Source organism: Bos taurus, chromosome 7 (assembly GCF_002263795.3).
Source record: "Bos taurus isolate L1 Dominette 01449 registration number 42190680 breed Hereford chromosome 7, ARS-UCD2.0, whole genome shotgun sequence".
NCBI lineage: Eukaryota > Metazoa > Chordata > Mammalia > Artiodactyla > Bovidae > Bos > Bos taurus.
The window spans coordinates 87,735,591-87,755,820 of record NC_037334.1 but is presented as its reverse complement, the minus strand read 5'-3'; the positions used below and the strand labels follow the sequence as shown (position 1 = coordinate 87,755,820).

Below are 20,230 nucleotides of genomic sequence, written 5' to 3'. Positions count from 1 at the left end.
AATACAAAGCCCAAGCCTTTTAATTTAGAACATCCTTTAAATTTATAACCCCGAGTGGTAAATAATTCATATTTTTGTTATTACCACGGATGAAAACAGATCTTAGAGTAAAACGTCTTCTTTCTTGTTTTTCACTTTGAGTATATTATCCCAGAGAGTTACTGCTCTTGATTGTTGTTATTGTTCAATCTCTAAGTCGTGTCTGACTCTTGGCGACCCATGGACTATATAGCACACGAGACTCTTCTGTCCTTCACTTTCTCCCAGTGTTTGCTCAAACTCATGTCCATTGAGTCAGTGATGCCATCCAACTGTCTCATCTTCTTTCACCCCCTTCTCTTGTCCTCAATTTTTCCCAGCACAGGGTCTTTTCCAGTGAGTCGGCTCTTCGCATCAGGTGGCCAGAGTAGTGGAGCTTCAGCTTCAGCACCAGTCCTTCCAGTGAATATTCAGGGTGGATTTCCTTTGGGATTGACAGGTTTTGATCTTTTTGCAGTGCTAGGAACTCTCGAGTCTTCTACAGTACCACAATTCGAAAGCATCAATTCTTTCACATTCAGCCAACTCTCACATCTGCATATGACTATTAGAAGAACCATAAGTTTCACTGTACTGACCTTTGTAGGCAAAGTGATATCTCTGCTTCGTGACTGCAGTCACAATCTGCAGTAATTTTGGAGCCCAAGAAAATAAAATCTGTCACTGTTTTCACTTTTTCTCCATCTGCCATTAAGTGTTCGGACTGGCTTGCTAGCATGCGTAATGAGCACAATTGTGTGGTAGTTTGAAGATTCTTTGACATTGCCCTTCTTTGGGACTGGGATGAAAACTGACCTTTCCCAGTCCTGTGGCCACTGCTCAGTTTTCCAAATATGCTGACATTCTGAGCGCAGCATGTTAACATTATCATCTTTTAGGATTTTGAATAGCTCAGTTGGAATTCTGTCACCTCCACTAGCTTTTTTCGTAGTAATGCTTCCTAAGGCCCACTTTGACTTCACACTCCAGAATGTCCTAGATGAGTGGCCACATGGTGGTTATCCGGGTTATTAAGACCTTTTTAGTACAGTTCTTTGTATTATTGCCACCTCTTCTTGATCTCTTCTGCTTCCATTAGCTCCTTACCTTTTCTGTCCTTTATCATGTCCATCCTTGGATGAAATAAGTGTTCCCTGTGCTGTGTGCTTAGTTGCTCAGTCGTGTCTGACTCTGTGACCTTGTGGACTGTAGCCCGCCAGGTGCCTCTATCCATGGGATTCTCCAAGCAAGAATATTGGAGTGGGTTACCATCCCCTCCTCCAGGGGATCTTCCCACAACAGGGATTGAACCCAGGTCTCCTGCATTGCAGGTGGATTCTTTACTGTGTAAGCCATCAGGGAAGCCCTCTAAGAGCTGTAATAATGGTAGTTATTATAGAGGGGCTAATACATATTCTTATGTTCACCATAACTCAGGTTATATATATGTATAATGGTCAAGTGTTTGAACCCTGGATATCTCCAATTTAAAGGTCTATTAAAGGTCTATTTAAAGGTCTATTACAGCATAGAATTAATACTGTTTCAGCTTACCTGGATTACCATGTAAAACATTATGGCAAAATTTGTTATTGTTTAGGTACCTACTTTATTTTGGGGGGCTCCAAAATCACTGCAGATGGTGACTGCAGCCATGAAATTAAAAGATACTTACTTCTTGGAAGAAAAGTTACAGCCAACCTAGACGGACTATTAAAAAGCAGAGACATTACTTTGCCAACAGAGGTGTGTCTAGTCGAGGCTATGGTTTTTCCAGTGGTCATGTATGGATGTGAGAGTTGGACTGTGAAGAAAGCTGAGCACCAAAGAATTGATGCTTTTGAACTGTGGTGTTGGAGAAGACTCTTGAGAGTCCCTTGGACTGCAAAGAGATCCAAGCAGTCCATTCTGAAGGAGATCAACCCTGGGATTTCTTTGGAAGGAATGATGCTAAAGCTGAAACTCCAGTACTTTGGCCACCTCATGCGAAGACTCATTTGAGTCATTTGACTCATTTGAAAAGACCCTGATGCTGGGAAAGATTGAAGGCGGGAGGAGAATGGGATGACAGAGGATGAGATGGTTGTATGGCATCACTGACTCAATGGACATGAGTTTGAATAAACTCTGGGAGTTGGTGATGGACAGGGAGGCCTGGCGTGCTGCAGTCCATGGGTTCACAAAGAGTCAGACACGACTGAGCAACTGAACTGAACTGAAGTACCTACTCTGTGCCAGTCACTTTTTGGTGCTCCATCTGAGCAGTGAACAAGAGACAAGAATTATTGATAGGAAGTTTACATTCTAGCAGAGATTTATTTCAACTTGCATTTGGAAGATCAAAAAAATCACCTGTCTTTATTACCTTCAAGTTGGCTTACTTAGGGTAGATGCCTATAGCTGTAGCAGCTGGGACTCTATTTACATTTATATCCAGTATCGTAGGTAGGATCCTAATAGAGAATGCATAGTAACTATATTAGCATATTTTGAATAGAATCAAAGGACAGCTTCCTTTTAAAGTGGAAGGACAAGGGTCCTTATCCTTGCTTATCTGTTCCTGAATAAGAATTCTTCTGACTATGAGAATGTTTGAACAAACCATTTACTGCTGCCAAGGCAGCTCTATTTTAAAATGATTTCATGTGTTGTTGCTAAACTATCTTGTATCCTAGGTGCTTTAAGCATTTCCGTAGACACAGTATACAAAATTGTTAGCTTAATGTACTCTGGATCCAGACAACTTAGATTTAAATCCCAGCTGCCTCTAATCTAGCTTTATGATCTTGGTCAAGTGTGTGCATGCATGCACAGTCCATGGGATCACAAAGAGTCGGACCTGACTGATGTGACTTTGCATGCATGCATGCACGCACTTGCCCAAGATCACGCAGCTAATCCCTTATCAGTCACATCATTTGCAAATATTTTCCCCCAATCTGTGTGTTGTCTTTTTGTTTTGTTTATTGTTTCCTTTGCTGTGCAAAAGCTTTTCAGTTTTAAGTAGGTCCTATTTATTTTTGCTTTTATTTTCATTATTCTGGAAGATGGATTTAAAAAGATTTTGCTGTGATTTATGTCTGAGAGTGTTCTGCCTATGTTTTCCTCTAGTAGTTTTATAGTGCCCAACTAACGTTTAGGTCTTTAATCCATTTTGAGCTTATTTTTGTGTATGCAGTTAAGGAATGTTTTTATTTCATTCTTTTACATGTTGCTGTCCAGTTTTCCCAGCACCATTTATTGAAGAGACTGTCTTTCCATATTTGTATAGTCTTGCCTCCTTTGTCATAGATTAGTTGGTGGTTTTGGTGCATGGGCTTATTTCTGGGTGTTCTGTCTGTTCCACTGACCCCGTATTTCTATTTTTGTGCCAGTACCATACTGTTTTGATGATTGTAGCTTTGTAGTATAGTCTGAAGTCAGGGAGTCTGATTGCTCCAGCTCTGTTTTCCTTTTCAAGATTGCTTTGACTATTCAGGGTCTTCTTTGTCTCCATACAGATTTTGAGATTTTTTTGTTGTAGTTCTCAAGAAGATGTGGTGTGTGTACACACACAAACACACACACACACACACACACACACACACACAATGGAATATTACTCAGCCCTTAAAAAGAATGAAATAAGACCATTTGCAGCAACATGCATGGACCTAGAGAGTGTCATACTGAGTGATGTAAGATGGAGAAGGAGAAATATCATATGACATCCTTTATATGTGGAATCTAAAAAGAAATTATATAAATGAACTTACTTACAAAACAGAAAGAGACTCATGGACTTAGAAAACAAACTCATGGTTGCTGGGGGGAGGACATAGTTAAGGACTTTGGAAAGGTAACACACACTGTTCTATTTAAAATGGATAACCAGCAAAAACCTCTTGTGTAGCTCATGGAACTCTGCTCAGTGTTACATGCCAGCCTGGATGGGAGGGTGAATGGATACATGTATGTGTGTGGCTGAATCCCTTCACTGTTCACCCTAAACTATCACAACATTGTTTATTTGTGATAATGCTATAATTAATTGGGGTTAACTGCTATACCCCAATACAAAATGTTTTTGGTGTTAAAAAATAAAAATGAATGCTAGCGTGGATTCCCACGCCCTCTTCCAGGGAATCTTCCCGACCCAGGGATCAAACCCTTGTCTCTTATGTCTCCTGTATTGGCGGGCGGGTTCCTTACCACTGGCACCACCTGAGAAGTCTGAACCTGCCTATGCCACAGTTTTTTTTAAATCTGGAAAAGTAGTGATAATAGTTGGCTAATGTAGGGATGAAATGAAATAATTGCTGATGCTTAGCACTTGGCAAGTACTAAATGACAGCTATTATTATTTTCCATGCTTGACATATAATTTACGTAAAAGTTGCTTTTCTAGATTTTTTGGCAAACAACTTATTTTGTTGGGTGGGTTTATGCTTTCCAGGAGAACAATTTGATATAACAGAAATCTGGATTCTAGCTATGGATCATCCACTGATTGATCTTGATTTGATTAATTCTTAAGAGGGGGTCAGCTGGATGGCATCACTGACTCGATGGACGTGAGTCTGAGTGAACTCTGGGAGTTGGTGATGGACAGGGAGGCCTGGCGTGCTGCGATTCATGGGGTTGCAAAGAGTCGGACACGACTGAGCGACTGATCTGATCTGATCTGATCAGATAAAATAATGTAGTATTTTCATATAAAATTTAAATATTTTAAAATAGGTGAGCATGTTGAGTCTTTGGTTGATTTTGAGTACTCAACAGAAACCTGTTTTTTGTTTCATCGTAGTGTGAAATGGTGATCCCAGATGCTCAGTTTTTGTACCGAAGCTTACCAATGACTGTTACAAAAATTTTTGTAATTCTCAAAGTTTAAATTAGTGGATGATTTACAGATGATTCCTGTGATGTGTGTTCTAAATTCAAACTACTTGACAATCACGCCCAATAAAAATAAGTTCCCCAAGATGCTTTTCATGTCACCAAGACCCTATTTCATAAAATTATTGTAATAACCTCCTAATGAATTTGAGTTAGAGAAACTGGAAATACATTATTTTCTTAATTACAGTGTAGTATGTATATGTGCGTGTTTTATTTTAAAATGTTACAAACGTCGCTTAGATTTGCTTTGTTTTTATGTCCTATTTTCTGAAAGACTATTCAGATTTTCATTAGTTTTTCACTTCCTTCCAAAAGACACCTTGTAGAGAAAAATTGTAGAATCAAAATGAATGTTGTAGTCAAATTTTAGTGGAGTTCAGGTCCTGTAAAGATGGTTGTGTTTAACTTCCACAAAGTTATTTGTTGTTTTTCCTGAACTTTTCCTTTTGCAGCAAAGTTCTATTTTCATTAACTACACACTATTTTAAAGTAGAAGATGGTGGTGAAAGATCAGTCTGTGTTACCTTTGGATTTTTTTTCTTTGTGAAAGCAATGGCTGTCTTGATTGTAACAGAAAACTATCTGGAATTCGGACTTGAAACAGGTAATAATTATATAAGTTCTTAAAATTAGGTTTATATTCTGAAATGTTCTAAATAATTAACCTTTATTATTCTTAAGATTTTTTTTTTAGCTAAGTTTTTTCTCGCTTTTTCCAAAAATGCTCTCCCGTCCTTATTTTTTCCTTAAACTTAAATAAGTGTTTCTAATGTTAATGTTTACTCACATAGATAAAGATGCAGATTATAATGTAAATTATATGGAATGTATATATATATCAAAGGGATGTTTTCAAAGGCTATTTCTCCTAATAACTAAATTTTATTGCATTATGACATACTAATTAGCACATGAAAGAGCTAAGCTTGTCACTTCAGAATTTAAGATACTCTAGCATTTTATTTCCAAAGAAAGATTCTGTATTTTACTCCTATGATAAGAGTAAATTTTCTTCCCCCTACAGGGTTTACAAATTTTTCAGACAGTGCGATGCAGTTTCTTGAAAAGCAAGGTTTAGAATCTCAGTAAGTTTTTTTTTAATTAAGTATTATTCAAGTTAAATTTTTCCATTTTTAGTAAAATAGCACTTACTGTAAGTAGTTCTTTGTTTTTAATCAGTGAAAAGAGTTCTTTTTTAAGTAGGACTGTCTCTTTTAGCAATATCCTTACTCATATTTTTTACATTTGTATAAACTTAGTATCTTTTATAGAATTTGGATTTGAATTTGCTCTTATTTAACTTAATTCCTCTTCCATCAGACAGTAAACGAAATTCATGAGTCACATGTTATTTTTTTGTTGAATATGTAGGTAAGATTGTTAAAACTGTTGCTTAAGAGATGTCTGATTAAGTTCATAATTCACTAAAATCCCTTATAGTGGTAGAATAAGAACTGTCTTTCTGTGGGAGTTTACTTTGTATTATTTGTATTATTGTGATTTATAAAGTAATTAATTAGAAGAAAAGAAACTTCTAGAAGGTTCACTTCAAAAACTTACCAGCTTTTTAAAAAATTTTAATTTTAGGGGTCCTGTTTCAAAACTTACTTTCAAATTTTTCCTGGCTATTTTCTGTTCATTCATTGGGGCTTTTTTGACATTTCCTGGATTACGGCTGGCTCAAATGCATCTGGATGCCCTGAATTTGGCAACAGAAAAAATTACACAGTAAGCGGAAAATGTACATAAGCACATGCAGATAAATATATGTTTTCCATCTTAATGAAGGTATATTATTGTAATGAAATCATAAATTATTGTATTGAAAATTAATAACCATTTGATGTCACACTGCTTCCTCTTTCTACTATAAGCAAATTTCTTCCATTCTTTTCTAAACTTTAAGTCCTGTGTAAGAAAAAACACTAATTATTAAATTTCTTTTCTTCCTGTTAAAATGGAAATATCAATATTTATGTTCTTTTGAACTCAGAGTTCAATGTTTATGATATTGTAATCTCTACCACTGATGTGAGGATTTATGGGAATTTCTTTCAATTAGAATTTTCAAGTTAAAAGTACTTATTTAAATTTCATATAAATGATTTGATTTAACTTAATTTTGTATTTAAAGCATTTTATTTTAAAATGTTTTGAAATTAAATCTGTGTACATAAGAAATGTTTGTTTTCCTTATATTACTGACCTATTTGTAAGCTTATTTTACTTTGGGATTACTAATACTGTATAGTGTTAAATTACAGTTTACTATTTTAGTTTTCAAATAGAGAAATTGTATTTGAATCTCTATGTATAAGTCGGAGCCCACTTACTATATTCTTTGTGATTGTCAGAGATTCTTTTCTTGGTGTAGACACCTAGGCAGAGGAACAGATTTTTATCTTCATCATTTCATATCCAGATCCAAATTTCCAAGTCCTCTTTTTGTTTTGCAGTAGAAGCCCAAGTTGAGAATATTCCATTTTGATATATGTATTTATATGTATTATATGTATATATGTATATATATGTATTAATGACTATTAAGTTTCTCTTAATAGTCATATTTCCTAACATTTCTGCTCTTTAAAAACCTACATTTAATGATGCTAATTCTCTGTCTTTTCACGTTCTTCTCTCTCCTACCTCTGTCATTTTCCTTTATTTTAATTTTGAAAATGTTTTTGTGTTTTTCCTCTACTCCCTTTTTTCCTGCATATGCTTTGTGTGTGTTTACTTATTCTCACCTCCTAGTACACACTCCTTCATTCCTCTCTTTTCCGCTCCTTTTACTCAGCATGCTCTTGGCTATATCCTGCTTTTCTCCCACCATCCGTCTCTCTAATGGCTTCTTTTAAAACAAAACCTGGTTCTCCCCCTCCTCTCTACACACACACACTTCAGTCCACTAACCCCAGTGTTATGATTTAAATAAGCTGAAAGGGTGGGTGGAGGGGAGCCCTTCACCAGCTACTGAAACCGCTGTGGGCTGCTCCTTGATACTAGAGTGTTCCCTAGCAACACTGCATACCTAATACTGCTGCTTTCTTCCCCCGCACCCGATGGTTTACCCAGGCTGTGGGATGAAAGAATCACTTTATAAAAACATTTAAAGCATTTAGTGGTAGTTTGGGATTGGAGACACTGAGGGTTGGGGGGGTGGGGGGCACATTTTCTTTTCCTTCTCAGAAAAATGTAGCTTCTTACGATTTTTCCCTTTGGGAATCTGGAGTTTTATTTTCCATGTATTACAAACGGCCCCCTCACACACACACACACATTGTGTTGTAGCACTCTGCCCGGATCCAGGGTGTGGCAAGCTAGTTTTGTAGTGAGAGCAGCAGACTGGCGCAAAGAGCTGCATTCTCCTCACCCCCGTGGCCAGGCAATAGTACTTGCTTTAGGGCCAGAGCTTAGAACCAGAGTTCCACCTCTGCCCAGTCAGGTAGGTCTTCATGGTTTCCTGAGCCAGCCGTTTACTCACAGAAATCACTATCACTTACACTGCAGTGATATTTTAAAGTGTGTGTGTGTGTGTGTGTATTTTAAACCCTCCAGTTTAGTCTCTTTTCCTCGCATGGTTTGTAATGAAAACAGTACATGGTAATAAAATAGTCTGAAGAACGTCTTTCTGAAACAAGGACAGTCTTTATCAGTCACCTGTCTCTGTAGGGTACAGATTTGGGGCAAGAGTTAACAATGACGTTACATCTCACACCTGAAACCTTTTGCTGTATTGGGTATATTGCCTTGTAGGAGTAATGTGAATTTCTCCTGGTTTGTATAGGATAGGGAAATTCATTTCAGATAACGTTCATAATTCTTCAAGAAGAAATAAAAATGTGAATCATTTAGGATTTTAACAATTAATTAAAACATTATACATGATCATTACAAATGTAGTGGCTTCCACCTGCCATGTCCCATCTGGTATTTTGGACCTCGTAATAGGTCTCTTATTTGTAAGTAATCAGAAGCCACTTTGTGTCTGCTGGACTAAAAAATATCAAAAGATGACTCCTGTCCTGAAAATCCATTGGATTCATTGATTGTTTAGAGAATTGTTCAAGTTCCGGTGTATTAAATCAGGGGTACAGTAGGAGATTGTTAAAGAACCCTAGAGTGGGAGTGAACAGATTTAGATTTTAGTGCTTAATCTCTTTCTCACCTGTAATATTACCATGTGCAAATCATTTAACTTTCCTCAATCTAAACATTCTCATCTGAAATATTAAAATAATGAGTTGTTTTTATAAGGGCTCAAATTAGTGTTGAGTGATAATGATTAATATAAAATAATGGTGGCAACAATACCTTAATATAGAATACTGAAAATAAAGTTCCTACCTTCATTTTTTAAGTCCCAAGTTTCTGTAGTTGATTAGTGTATTTTGCTTCTGGGTTTTTATGTTTATTTCTTACATACTTTCAGAACATTACTTCATATCAACTTCTTGGCACCTCTGTTTATGGTTCTGCTCTGGGTAAAACCTATCACCAAAGACTACATTATGAACCCACCATTGGGTAAAGAAAGTGTCCCTTTGTAAGTATGGGTATTTGGGGGCTAATTTTTGTTTTATTATGTAATCAAAACTTCTCTAAAATGTTTTTTACTATGTTCATGTTTTTAATTATAATATTAAGTTTGTATTTTTAAAACAATATTATTATCTTGTACAGTTGTAAGTTTTTCTGCTTTTTCACTTGATATCCAGTTGATATCTGAGATTTTTCTTTTTTTTTTGATAGCACTTGTTTTTAAGGCATTTTGTACATTTCTGTTATTTTTCTTAATTGTGAAAATTAGGACAAATTTTATAAATGAAAGTTCATCTATTCAGCCCCTTAAGAGTTATTAATATTTTCCATATTCAGTTTTTTGTTTTATTTTTTGATAAAGTATCTTTTCAAGTAAATCAGAAGCATAACATTTTTACCCTTAAGAACTTCAGTATGCCTCTCTAAAAAATAAAGATATTTTCCTACATGACAGTATTGTCATACCTATCAAAATTAAAAATAAAGCTTTAACATTATTATCTAATAGTAAGTCCTATTCCCCAATTAAACAACTGTACTTTAACAGAAGAAGAAGAAGGAAACAAACAGTTTGTTAAAAGGCATTAGTAACTGTACTTGATATGTTAGCTCATTAGCCTAATGGAACTATATTAGAGTAATAAAAAGATACAGGCAGAGCTGGTTCAAACCCCAGTTCTGATCCTCACTAAAGCTGTCACTTGAGGGAGATTATTTAACTTCACTGAGCCTCTGTTTCCCTGTCTGGGAAATGAAGATAATAGTATCTACCTCGCAAGGTTATCATTGGAATTAAATGAACACATGTAATGCAACTGGCTAGAAGTAAGTGCTTAATAAATGTTCCTTCCACTGCTTTGCCTTATCAAAATTAAAATAGAAAAACTTGACTAGTCATTGATTCCACAGTATGCATTTTACATTATGTATTTCTTATAGATCCTGGTACAGATTTGTATTGGAATAAGTGTAGAATCAGTGATGACCATGATTTGTTTTTTTTTAACACTTAACCTTATTGAACTAAGAAAGTATACTTTGAAGTCATTACATTTTTTCCCCACATAAGTAAGCTTTAATGGTAATTTCAACTTGACAGGTTTGCTCTGAGAATTTAAAAGTTAATCCTAAGGATTGTAGGGTTCTAGACTAAGGTAGAGAATCTGCCTGCAGTGCAATGTGGGTGACCCAGGTTTGATCCCTGGGTCACGAAAATCCCTTGGGGAAAGGAATGGCAACCCACTCCAGTATTCTTGCTTGGTAAATGAAGGAAACAAAATTATAGTCTTATCTGTGCTCCATTTTATTCCTTTTTTATTTGTTAGATCATTACATTAAGCGATTAGACAGCAGTGGTTTTTAATTTTTGTTTAAAATCCAAAGCCCATGTGGTAGATTGAGAAAGAATGGCTGCCCATTAACACAGGTCCTTCGTCTGTCACATGGAGTAAATGGTTGGTGAAAGGCTTTTATTTGTAGTGACAAGCAAAAATGGTTAGAATGTAGTTTCAACCCAGAAATGTATTTAAACTCATCCATCCATGTGTTCTGCTTGGGCATCAAGAAATGAAATGCAGGCAGAGTCCATGCGTGCTTATAACCTCTTAAGAAAACCAAAAGAGAACATGTACAGTGGTACCTAGAATGGCTTCAAGAATTTGGAGAAATTTCTTCTGCCTTTTCTTTACCTGCATATTTTGCCCCAGGTCAGACTCTTTCCTGAGATACCCTATCGTATCAACTGACCAAATCCTTATGAAGTTAAGTAAGCAATCTGAACTAGAGGTACTAATCAGATAACTATTAGTGGGACTGTTACCTAAATCCTGAACTCCTCGTAAACAGGGCAGATATTTTTTGATTCACTGCCTCGTACCATTCCCTTCCTTTGTATTACCTGTCATCCTCAAAGTGTATATACTAGCTGTCTACCAGCCAAGCCGCCTGGTTGCATCACACCAGGGAGCACAGTATTGTCTGTAAGCCCCGGAAGGTTCAAGGCTGTGGACGGTCCTAAATCTTTGTATACTCTTATTCTCACATGACTGATGCTTTAATCTTACCGTTCATTATCATGTAAATGTATTGATAAAAGTTGGCCTTTATGCTTCCTAACCAATGTGCATTTCTCATGGCCTTGTAAAAAGGAAACCCCAAAAAAGCATGCATAATAAAGCCTTTGTTCCATCCCTCCATCACCTCTGTTTCATAAGTAGTTCAACCAAGACTGTATCCTTTCCCATCTTCTCTGCCTTTTCTGTTTCCTGTACTGTTCTTCAACTGTATTTCCACAGGCAGCTTTTTCTGTATTGTAGTGTTAGTCCCTTTCGTAGGTGCTTACACTGGATGGAAGACAGGGATGATACCAGAGCCTATTTTGGAGCAAAGTGTTGGTTTTATATCTTTTCCCACTCATTCTTCTTTATAGCCGTCCAGTCTACCCTCTTAGTCTTTAAGAATTTGGGGGAGACCCTTGTAAGTTCCACATCCTGTCTGGCAGATCACTAGACACATTTCAACAGTCATATGTTTAACTACCTGATGTGTACTAGAAATTTGAAGAGTCAGGCACGGTGTAAGCATTATCTTCAAATTACAATGTTATCTTTTATCAAAGCAGAAACCATGGTCTTTTTAAAATGTTAAACCCCTTAAGGACATCAGAATTTACCTCTTCTTTCTAAAGTCCTTTAAAGAACATCTGATTTTAGTGTATTATATCAGAATTCTTGATCCCAGTCAGAAATTCAGCAGAGTGAAAGATCCTACTCAGGTGTTTATGTGATCAAACAAAACTGTAGCCAGAAACAGATGGGTTGTTAACTTGATAGTTCACGGGCAAGCTCCTGGGGTTTCCTTCCTTCTTTCTTGTAGTCTCCAGTTTAAGAACTCCCAACTTCCCTTTTTGCTTAGAGTCATTCTCCTACCCCCATGCTGGAGGATAGATAGAGAAGGGAATCCCAAGTATTGCTCTACTTTTTTCTTTTAGACTTATCTGGTACTTCTTTGTTCCATGATGCATTTATTTGTTATGCAAGTGAAAGTATCCTGTAAGTCTGTGATAGAATGGGACACTTTTCATGTCTCCAGTTGTAACTAAGTCTAAATTTACTTGTATTAAATATCTTATCCAATGAACATTAACACATATAACTAGCATGCTAGCATTTGTTGGTCTTTGAGAGCACCATATCAACTTTTTGATCTGTAGAATGACAGAAGCTACGTTCGATACTCTGCGACTCTGGTTAATAATCGTGCTCTGTGCTTTGCGGTTGGCCATGATGCGTAGTCACCTGCAAGCTTACTTAAACTTAGCCCAGAAATGTGTGGATCAAATGAAGAAAGAAGCAGGCCGAATAAGCACAGTTGAGCTTCAGAAAATGGTAAGTTTTACACTGTAGTCAAAATGAAAATTAGCAAATACTGATGGCACTAGCAGTAAAGAACCCACCTGCCAATGCAGGAGACCCAGGTTTGAACCTGGGTTGGGAAGATCCCCTGGAGGAGGGCATGGCAACCCACTCCAGTGTTCTTGCCTGGAGAATCCCATGGACAGAGGAGCCTGGCAGGCTGCAGTTATGGGGTTGCAAAAGATCAGACACGACTGAAGCAACGAACACCACATGCACAAAAATAAAAGTGCTTGATTTCCTTCAGTAGTACTTTCATTCCATGATATTCTTATTATGAACAGATAGAATAATCTTAAACTGACAGATGTCAGAGACCTTGATCTGATTATAGTGTTAGGTGAGGAAAGGGTCTCAGTGCCCCTTCCTGCCTTAAGTACTTTAAGTATCATACAGTTTGGGTTACAAAGCTGTGGTTTATCTACGTTTGCTAAATGGGACTCCCCTAACTGATCTGAAAGACATCACAGTATATTGTATAGCTTTTGTGACTTAAAGAATAGGAAATACTAGTTTTAGTGACTAAATGTATTCCTTTTAACATTAATCCAAGTACTTGAACATGGAACATAAGTAAACATAAGTTTACTTAATGGAGAGCCCAGAAGAGGAAGGTGCTAGGAATCCATCCACTGTTGTAATGGACTAGGCCCACAACCTGATCAAGTCTTTCTAAAGAAACATGGTGTCAGATCCTCTTGTTTTTTACTCTGGAATTCCATCTTGACTCTATCAAGATTCAAATAACTTTTTATGTTTTACCTTTCATGTATTTTCATACTTTGAATTTTACTTCAGTCTAATGTAAATAGGGATTAATATTTTTATTTATGAGGGGTTTATGTTCATATATGACTCTTATTGTTATTTACTTTGATATTTTAGGTGTCTTCAGAAATTTTAGCATTTTGTTTTATATTTGAAATAAGTGAATATATGCCGTTTGAATTTCAGTGATTTTGTTTCTCCAATTTGTATTAATCACTTAACTATTTTTAAGGGATTTAATGTTTTTTTCACATCTTAAAGAACCTTCAAACTTAGCCTTTCTGAAGTCAGTCTGGGGGCATTTATAATGAAGTACAAATTTATTTCCAGTTAGCTTTCTTCCCATGGAAGGATTATTTATCTTTTAAGCAATTCAGTTTGATACAAAAGTTTAACTCACTCATAACATGTCAGCTGTGTTAGAACCTAACATGTTGTTTCAGGTCGCTCGAGTCTTTTATTACCTTTGTGTCATTGCGCTGCAGTATGTGGCTCCTCTGGTCATGCTGCTTCACACAACCCTGCTTTTGAAAACTCTAGGTAAGCATATCCTGGCAGCTGGGACGCTCACTGCTCTACTTTCTACCTGTAATTAATAGTGTTTTCTGTTACCTACAAAGAAATATGCCTCTTAAAATTGATTCTCTCTTTAGAAGTTTTATGAGGAAACATGGGAGCCTTTAAGCTCTAGAAGTTGATTCATTGATTTATCTTCTTGATTTTGAAAACTCAGACCCATATGGTTTTATAATGTTAAAAGAATTGTTTGCTAAAGTTTAATTCTGAGTAACTTGAGTGAACACTTTTTAATCTTAATATTTTGTATTTTAAGATTGTGTTAGTGCATAGCGTTTAAATTATTATGAGGTACTTTTAAATTTATGAATTGTAGGATCTTTTGGTGGGTTCTACTTCAGATAATTTAACGTGGATAGAATAAAGATTTCTTGGTGGCAGAACAAAGTTCTTCTATTAAGTCTGTTCACTAAGCAATCAAGCCCCTCTGTGGTGTTACTCAAGAATTATCTATTACCCGAGTTGATTATTTCTTTGCTTAGATCTGGCAGTCTGCCAATGTAGGGGTTTTAGAAGCCCAAAAGAATTAAAAGCATTGTTGGGTGGACTTACAGATACTATAGAGCTGATGATAGATGTAAATAATCTTTCAGGAATCTATGGAACATAAAAGAGTAGCTCAGTGGTGAATTATGTGACTCATATCCTATCAACATAGGAAAGTATATGACGAAAACACTTCTGGAGCTATTAATAGTCTCTCACATTGGGATCACAGATAGTTTCTGAGAAAGAAATTACTCTGATATTCTAGAGGTAGAAAAGATTCTAAGAAGTTACAGAATCTATTCTGTCACTCCAGTAGAGGTAGTTGATTCATGGGTTATATAGGGAAGAGAATGTTTTTGTTATTTTACCAGATTTTAATGCAGTTAATTAAAAGTAAATTAGTTTTTGGCTTTTATGTGTAGTTCTACTGAGAAGGTTAGATTATAGTCTGGTCAAGTTAAGTGAATTTTCCCTAAATATGTAGAAAGCTTATTATTTTATTTTCAATACTTTATTTTCAACATAAAATAATTTGTTGTGCCACTTCTTATTCTTAATTTGAAATATAAGTTAAGGAATTTTTTTTTTAATAAGAAGCTTTGGAGTTACTTACTCTTCAAATTTTATTTGCATCTTTAATTTTCAAGGTAATCACTCCTGGGGGATTTATCCAGAATCTGTGTCTGCCTTGCCAGTGGATAATAGTCTACCCTCCAATTCTGTTTACTCTGAATTACCATCTGCTGATGGGAAGGTGAAGGTAACTGTTACCCAAATAACAGTGGCACTGAGCAGCTTAAAAAACATTTTCACTCCTCTGCTTTTTCGAGGACTTCTGTCTTTTCTGACCTGGTGGATTGCTGCTTGTCTCTTTTCTACAAGCCTTTTTGGGCTTTTCTATCACCAGTATCTCACTGTGGCATGAATCTCAGTTAACAAAAACGGATATCAAAGTCACACTTTGAATTCAAATATCGTACCCTTGAAGGGCCAACGAAAACCAGAAGAAAGCAAATACAAAGGAAAGAAACCATATCAGAATATCTTGTTTTAAATACTTCCTCTGTATTCTCAGGGTGGATTAATGGTATTAATATTTTAAATTATAGAATAGGTTGTTAACTGCTATACTATGGTATTGAAATTTTAACTCCTTGCATTAAGGGATGTGAGAGGGCTATCTGCAGGTGTAATACTTCCAATGACCTTGGTTTACAGAAACCTCCATCAGTCTTTGGAACTTCTCATATGACTCCAGTTATTGATTGGTTCTGTTAATGGTATTAAGGTACTGTTGATATTCATAGTAGCTGCCTATAGAACAGTCTTCAAACTGAGCCATGCTTTAGGGGAGGGAAGGGAGTTAAAGTCACTTCTGTTGGTAATATACCACTCTTCAAACAGCAACAATGACAAAATCCAACAGAAAGGAAGAAATAGCTACTGTATATTACAGTAAAGAAAGCTGCATAGAAATTTTAAATTAAATGGAGATGTACATGCTTAATATTTACAAGTACTGCTGCTTGAGAGTAGTGAGAGTATTGCTTTAAAATGCATTCTATCCAACTTGAGAGATCTTTTACATGATTGGCTACATGAACGTTTGAGGTCTTGCCATTAGGTTTGGACCTCCCATATTTTATTTTATTCTATGATCCTAAGTATAGTTCCTTGTAATAGTCTAAAAGTATTTATCAATGTTGATCAGACTTTTAAAAAATTACTTTGTAATCCTGCTGACTACCTGTATGTATTGTACATATATATATTATATATTAAATATATAATATATTGAGATTATAAAAGATGAAAATATTGGATTCTTATAATATTTTAAGTTGCTGAATGTATGTTAAAATGTGATTGAATGAGATGCGTTTGTATCTAGAAATTTTCTTTCTTCCTGGAATGAGATTAAAATACATTTTGAAAATTCATCCGAGTAAGCAGTTTATTTGCATTGCCTGTGTGTGAGAGTCTAGAGAAGGAAATGGTCTTGCCTGGAGAACGTCCGTAGGGTCGCAAAGAGTCAGACACAACTGAAGCAACTTAGCACACACACGTGTGAGAGTACTTCCGATTTTATAAATACTTAGGTGATTGCTCCCCAACTAAAGTTCTTTTTCTATCATTAAAAAAAAAAATTAGAACCTTTCCCACTCTAGACAAATCTGGTATCATTTAAGCCTATGTTATATAGGACTTGTTGTAATTTTGTAGAGATTTCATTTGCACTGTTTTTCCTTTATAGGACAGAAATTGAAGTAATTTGAGAAATTCAAAAAATGGGGGGGGAAAGTAAATTTTTTTGAATGCTTTTTTACACAGGGAATGAATATAAGAGATAAACAGATTCCGGCCCCCCTCAAATGAATAGAATTTATTGGTAAATATTCTTGCGTTTAACTGTCTTGTGAGGCTATGTATTATGTTTCAGTGCTATTGTCACTGTTGAAAGCAGTTTTGAGGCTCTTCCTTCTTTTGGCATTGTTTTCAAGGCTTGTGGTTCATATTCATTTGAATAATCTCAGTATAGCAAATTCCTATCTTTTGGTGTAGATTAAATATTTTGAAAATAGCTGATATTTTGAATAAGACTAAGTAATAAAATAAGTGCTTAAGTTGGATAAAGGTCTTTGAAGAATTGTGAATATAGCCTAATGATAGTTCATGTGTGTTTCCAAAAGAAGCATGCCAAATATATCTTGAGATATCAGCATTACTGAAATAAGTATCTTATAACAAGATTACAGTGAAGTATGACATTCATTTTGTATATGAAAGTTCTCACATGTTGGACTTGGAAAAAATCTCTCCTGTTGTTTATAACCATTCTAATTTTAAAAGTTATATTATGAAAGTTACAATTAAAGTTATTTTGATTTTCAAAGATTGTATAGTGGAGTTACATGGAGGAAAGGAATAGAATTCATTATTAGATGGACTGGCATGTATTTCTGAAATACTATTGATTTCACTCTTTTTAAACTTGAATTCTCCCTAAGTATACTATGAATTTATAGAAGCCACTGGTTAATTGAAGTGGTGGCCTTAATTTTTTTAGCCTTTTAAAGCAAATTTTGAGAGAAAGATGATTGTAACTACTAACTGGTTAATTTAAACATGTCTTTGTATCAAGGATTATATTAAATGCAAAAGGGTTTGTACTTTATGTAAACCAAGTAATATTTTGAAGTCGAGATATAATTCATATAAAGTTGTAGTGTAACAGTGGTTTTTTTGATATATGTATATGTTGCAAAGTGACTGCAAGTAATATTTTTGAATATCTCAAATTAGGTCAATAGAACTATTTTTTACATTAGACTCTAATCAGTATAAATGCTTCAGAAATCAGTTATTTTTATTTTATATTTTTGCCAGATTAACTGGGAACCCATAAAATCTTGCTTCCTATGGTCTGTAGAATATTACTTGACAATTTGTTGGTTACTGCCCCCATCCCCTGGCCATTGCACTGTAAAAATTAGAGCTCTGAAAAAAAAAAAAAAAAATTAGAGCTCTGTTCTACTCCCATTGATTTGTCCAAAATGAAAAGCATATTCTGCTGCTGCTAAGTCACTTCAATCGAGTCCGACTTTCTGCAACCCCATAGACAGCAACCACCAGGCTCCCCCATCCCTGGGATTCTCCAAGCAAGAACACTGGAGTGGGTTGCCATTTCCTTCTCCAATGAATGAAAGTGAAAAGGGAAAGTGAAATCGCTCAGTCGTGTCGGACTCTTAGCGACCCCATGGACCGCAGCTGACCAGGCTCCTCCGTCCATGGGATTTTCCAGGCAAGAGTACTGGATTGGGGTGTCATCGCCTTCTCCATGAAAAGCATATAGTTCTATCTTAATATTGTATTTATTTTGATAATCTTTGGTTTTTCCCCAGAATTTCAGTTGTTACGCATAAATGGCCAATGCATCCTTGCAGTGTGGACTCACTGTCTTATTGTTTCTGATATAAATATCATTGGTAAAATAGTGACATTTCTTCTTAAGTTATGATTCAGAAGAGATATTCATCTATTAGTGGAATTGATAGGTCCAGGAAGCAATAAGTAGAATTCATTATAAAGTCTGTAATGGGAACTTAACTGGGTAGATTTTATTCTTTCAAGTGAAAGATTAAATTCTCAGTATTGCAAAGCTTGGGGTCTCAACATTCTCTGAATTCATACACACTTTCTGAGCTATCTTATAATTGAAAATGGTCTATCATCGTATATGGCTATTCAGCAAAATAAAACTAAGTGATTTTTGAATGTCGATCATCCTGTGTCTTCACAGAGCTTTAGGTGGCTTAAAGAATCAGATTTAAACACACTGTCCTAGAGCTTGAACCCAGTGTCTCAAATAGTCCTACATTCTCATCATCTAATTCCCATTTGTCTCATTATGTCTGTACTCTGAGTTTATAGCTGAGCTGATTATATGCCATGAAAACTCCAACATGGACATTAAGCATTAAGGATGATCAAAGAGCTGATGTCAACCTTTCCCTTCTTTTTTTTTTAAATCTTTAATGATTCAGAGAGTTGGCATTTTTTCTGTTCTGTTGTTCTGTGTTTTATTTCTTTTAAAACTCCTTGTATGTAGTTATTCCTCCCCTTTCTCCCATTTGGCAGAAAGCTACCCATTTTATTAAATGAAGTAGCATGATTTTGTAGCAAGAATGTTGATCTTAGAATCAGGAAGCATTTCTTTGCATCCCATTTCTACCTGCAATTAGTTTTTTTTTTTTTTTTTTTACACTTACTAGACATTCAATCCATACTAATTAAATAAAACTGAATTGTCATCACTGTTGACCTCAGGGGTGTGTGTGTGTGTGTGTGTGTGTGTGTTAGTCTCAGTCTTGTCCTACTTTTTACAACCCTGTGGACTGTAGCCTGCCAGGCTTCTCAGTCGATGGAATCCTCCAGGCAAGAATTCTGGAGTGGATTGCCATGTCCTTCTCCAGGGGGATAAAACTCGGGTCTCCTGCATTGCAGACAGATTCTTTATTGTCTGAGCCACCAGGGAGAACCTCAGGTTAATCATATGTTAAATAAAGTAAATAGTTTACATTAAATATATAACTATGTATTTCCAAATCTGATATTAACTTCTGTTTATGTTAGCATGAGAAAAATGAATAACTACTTTTGGCTTCAGGAATGGTTACATATCATATTAGTTAGAAGACATTCATTTATTGTTAGTTGAGAATGACTTTACAGAGAATATTTTCTCCAGGAGTATTTTGGTTTGTACTCATTTAATTCTTTGTTCAATTAATATGAATTCAGTTCAGTTCAGTTGCTCAGTCGTGTCCAACTCTTTGCGACCCCATGAACTGCAGCACACCAGGCCTCCTTGTCCATCACCAACTCCTGGAGTCTACCCAGACTCATGTCCATTGAGTCGGTGATACCATCTAACCATCTCATCCTCTGTCATCCCCTTCTCCTCCTGCCTTCAATCTTTCCCAACATCAGGGTCTTTTCCAGTGAGTCAGCTCTTTGCATCAGGTGGCCAAAGTATTGGAGTT

The 20,230-nt window shown here is 35.8% G+C and overlaps 1 protein-coding gene across 5 annotated transcripts in view; it reads left to right on the top strand.

Moving 5' to 3' along the window:
* Positions 1 to 16,627, top strand: part of TMEM161B (transmembrane protein 161B) — a 78,359-nt gene extending 61,732 nt beyond the window's left edge. For 4 of the 5 annotated variants that reach the window (NM_001205673.1, XM_024994072.2, XM_059888060.1 and 1 more), the window contains 7 exons: positions 5,352 to 5,503; positions 5,924 to 5,984; positions 6,487 to 6,627; positions 9,332 to 9,445; positions 12,653 to 12,827; positions 14,066 to 14,162; positions 15,335 to 16,627. In NM_001205673.1, the coding sequence (NP_001192602.1) occupies positions 5,352 to 5,503; positions 5,924 to 5,984; positions 6,487 to 6,627; positions 9,332 to 9,445; positions 12,653 to 12,827; positions 14,066 to 14,162; positions 15,335 to 15,612 (1,018 nt within the window). In that variant the 3' untranslated portion in view covers positions 15,613 to 16,627. The remainder of the gene's footprint in view (positions 1 to 5,351; positions 5,504 to 5,923; positions 5,985 to 6,486; positions 6,628 to 9,331; positions 9,446 to 12,652; positions 12,828 to 14,065; positions 14,163 to 15,334) is intronic. The other variant, XM_024994074.2, reaches the window with a different exon arrangement.
* Positions 16,628 to 20,230: the final 3,603 nt, after the last annotated feature.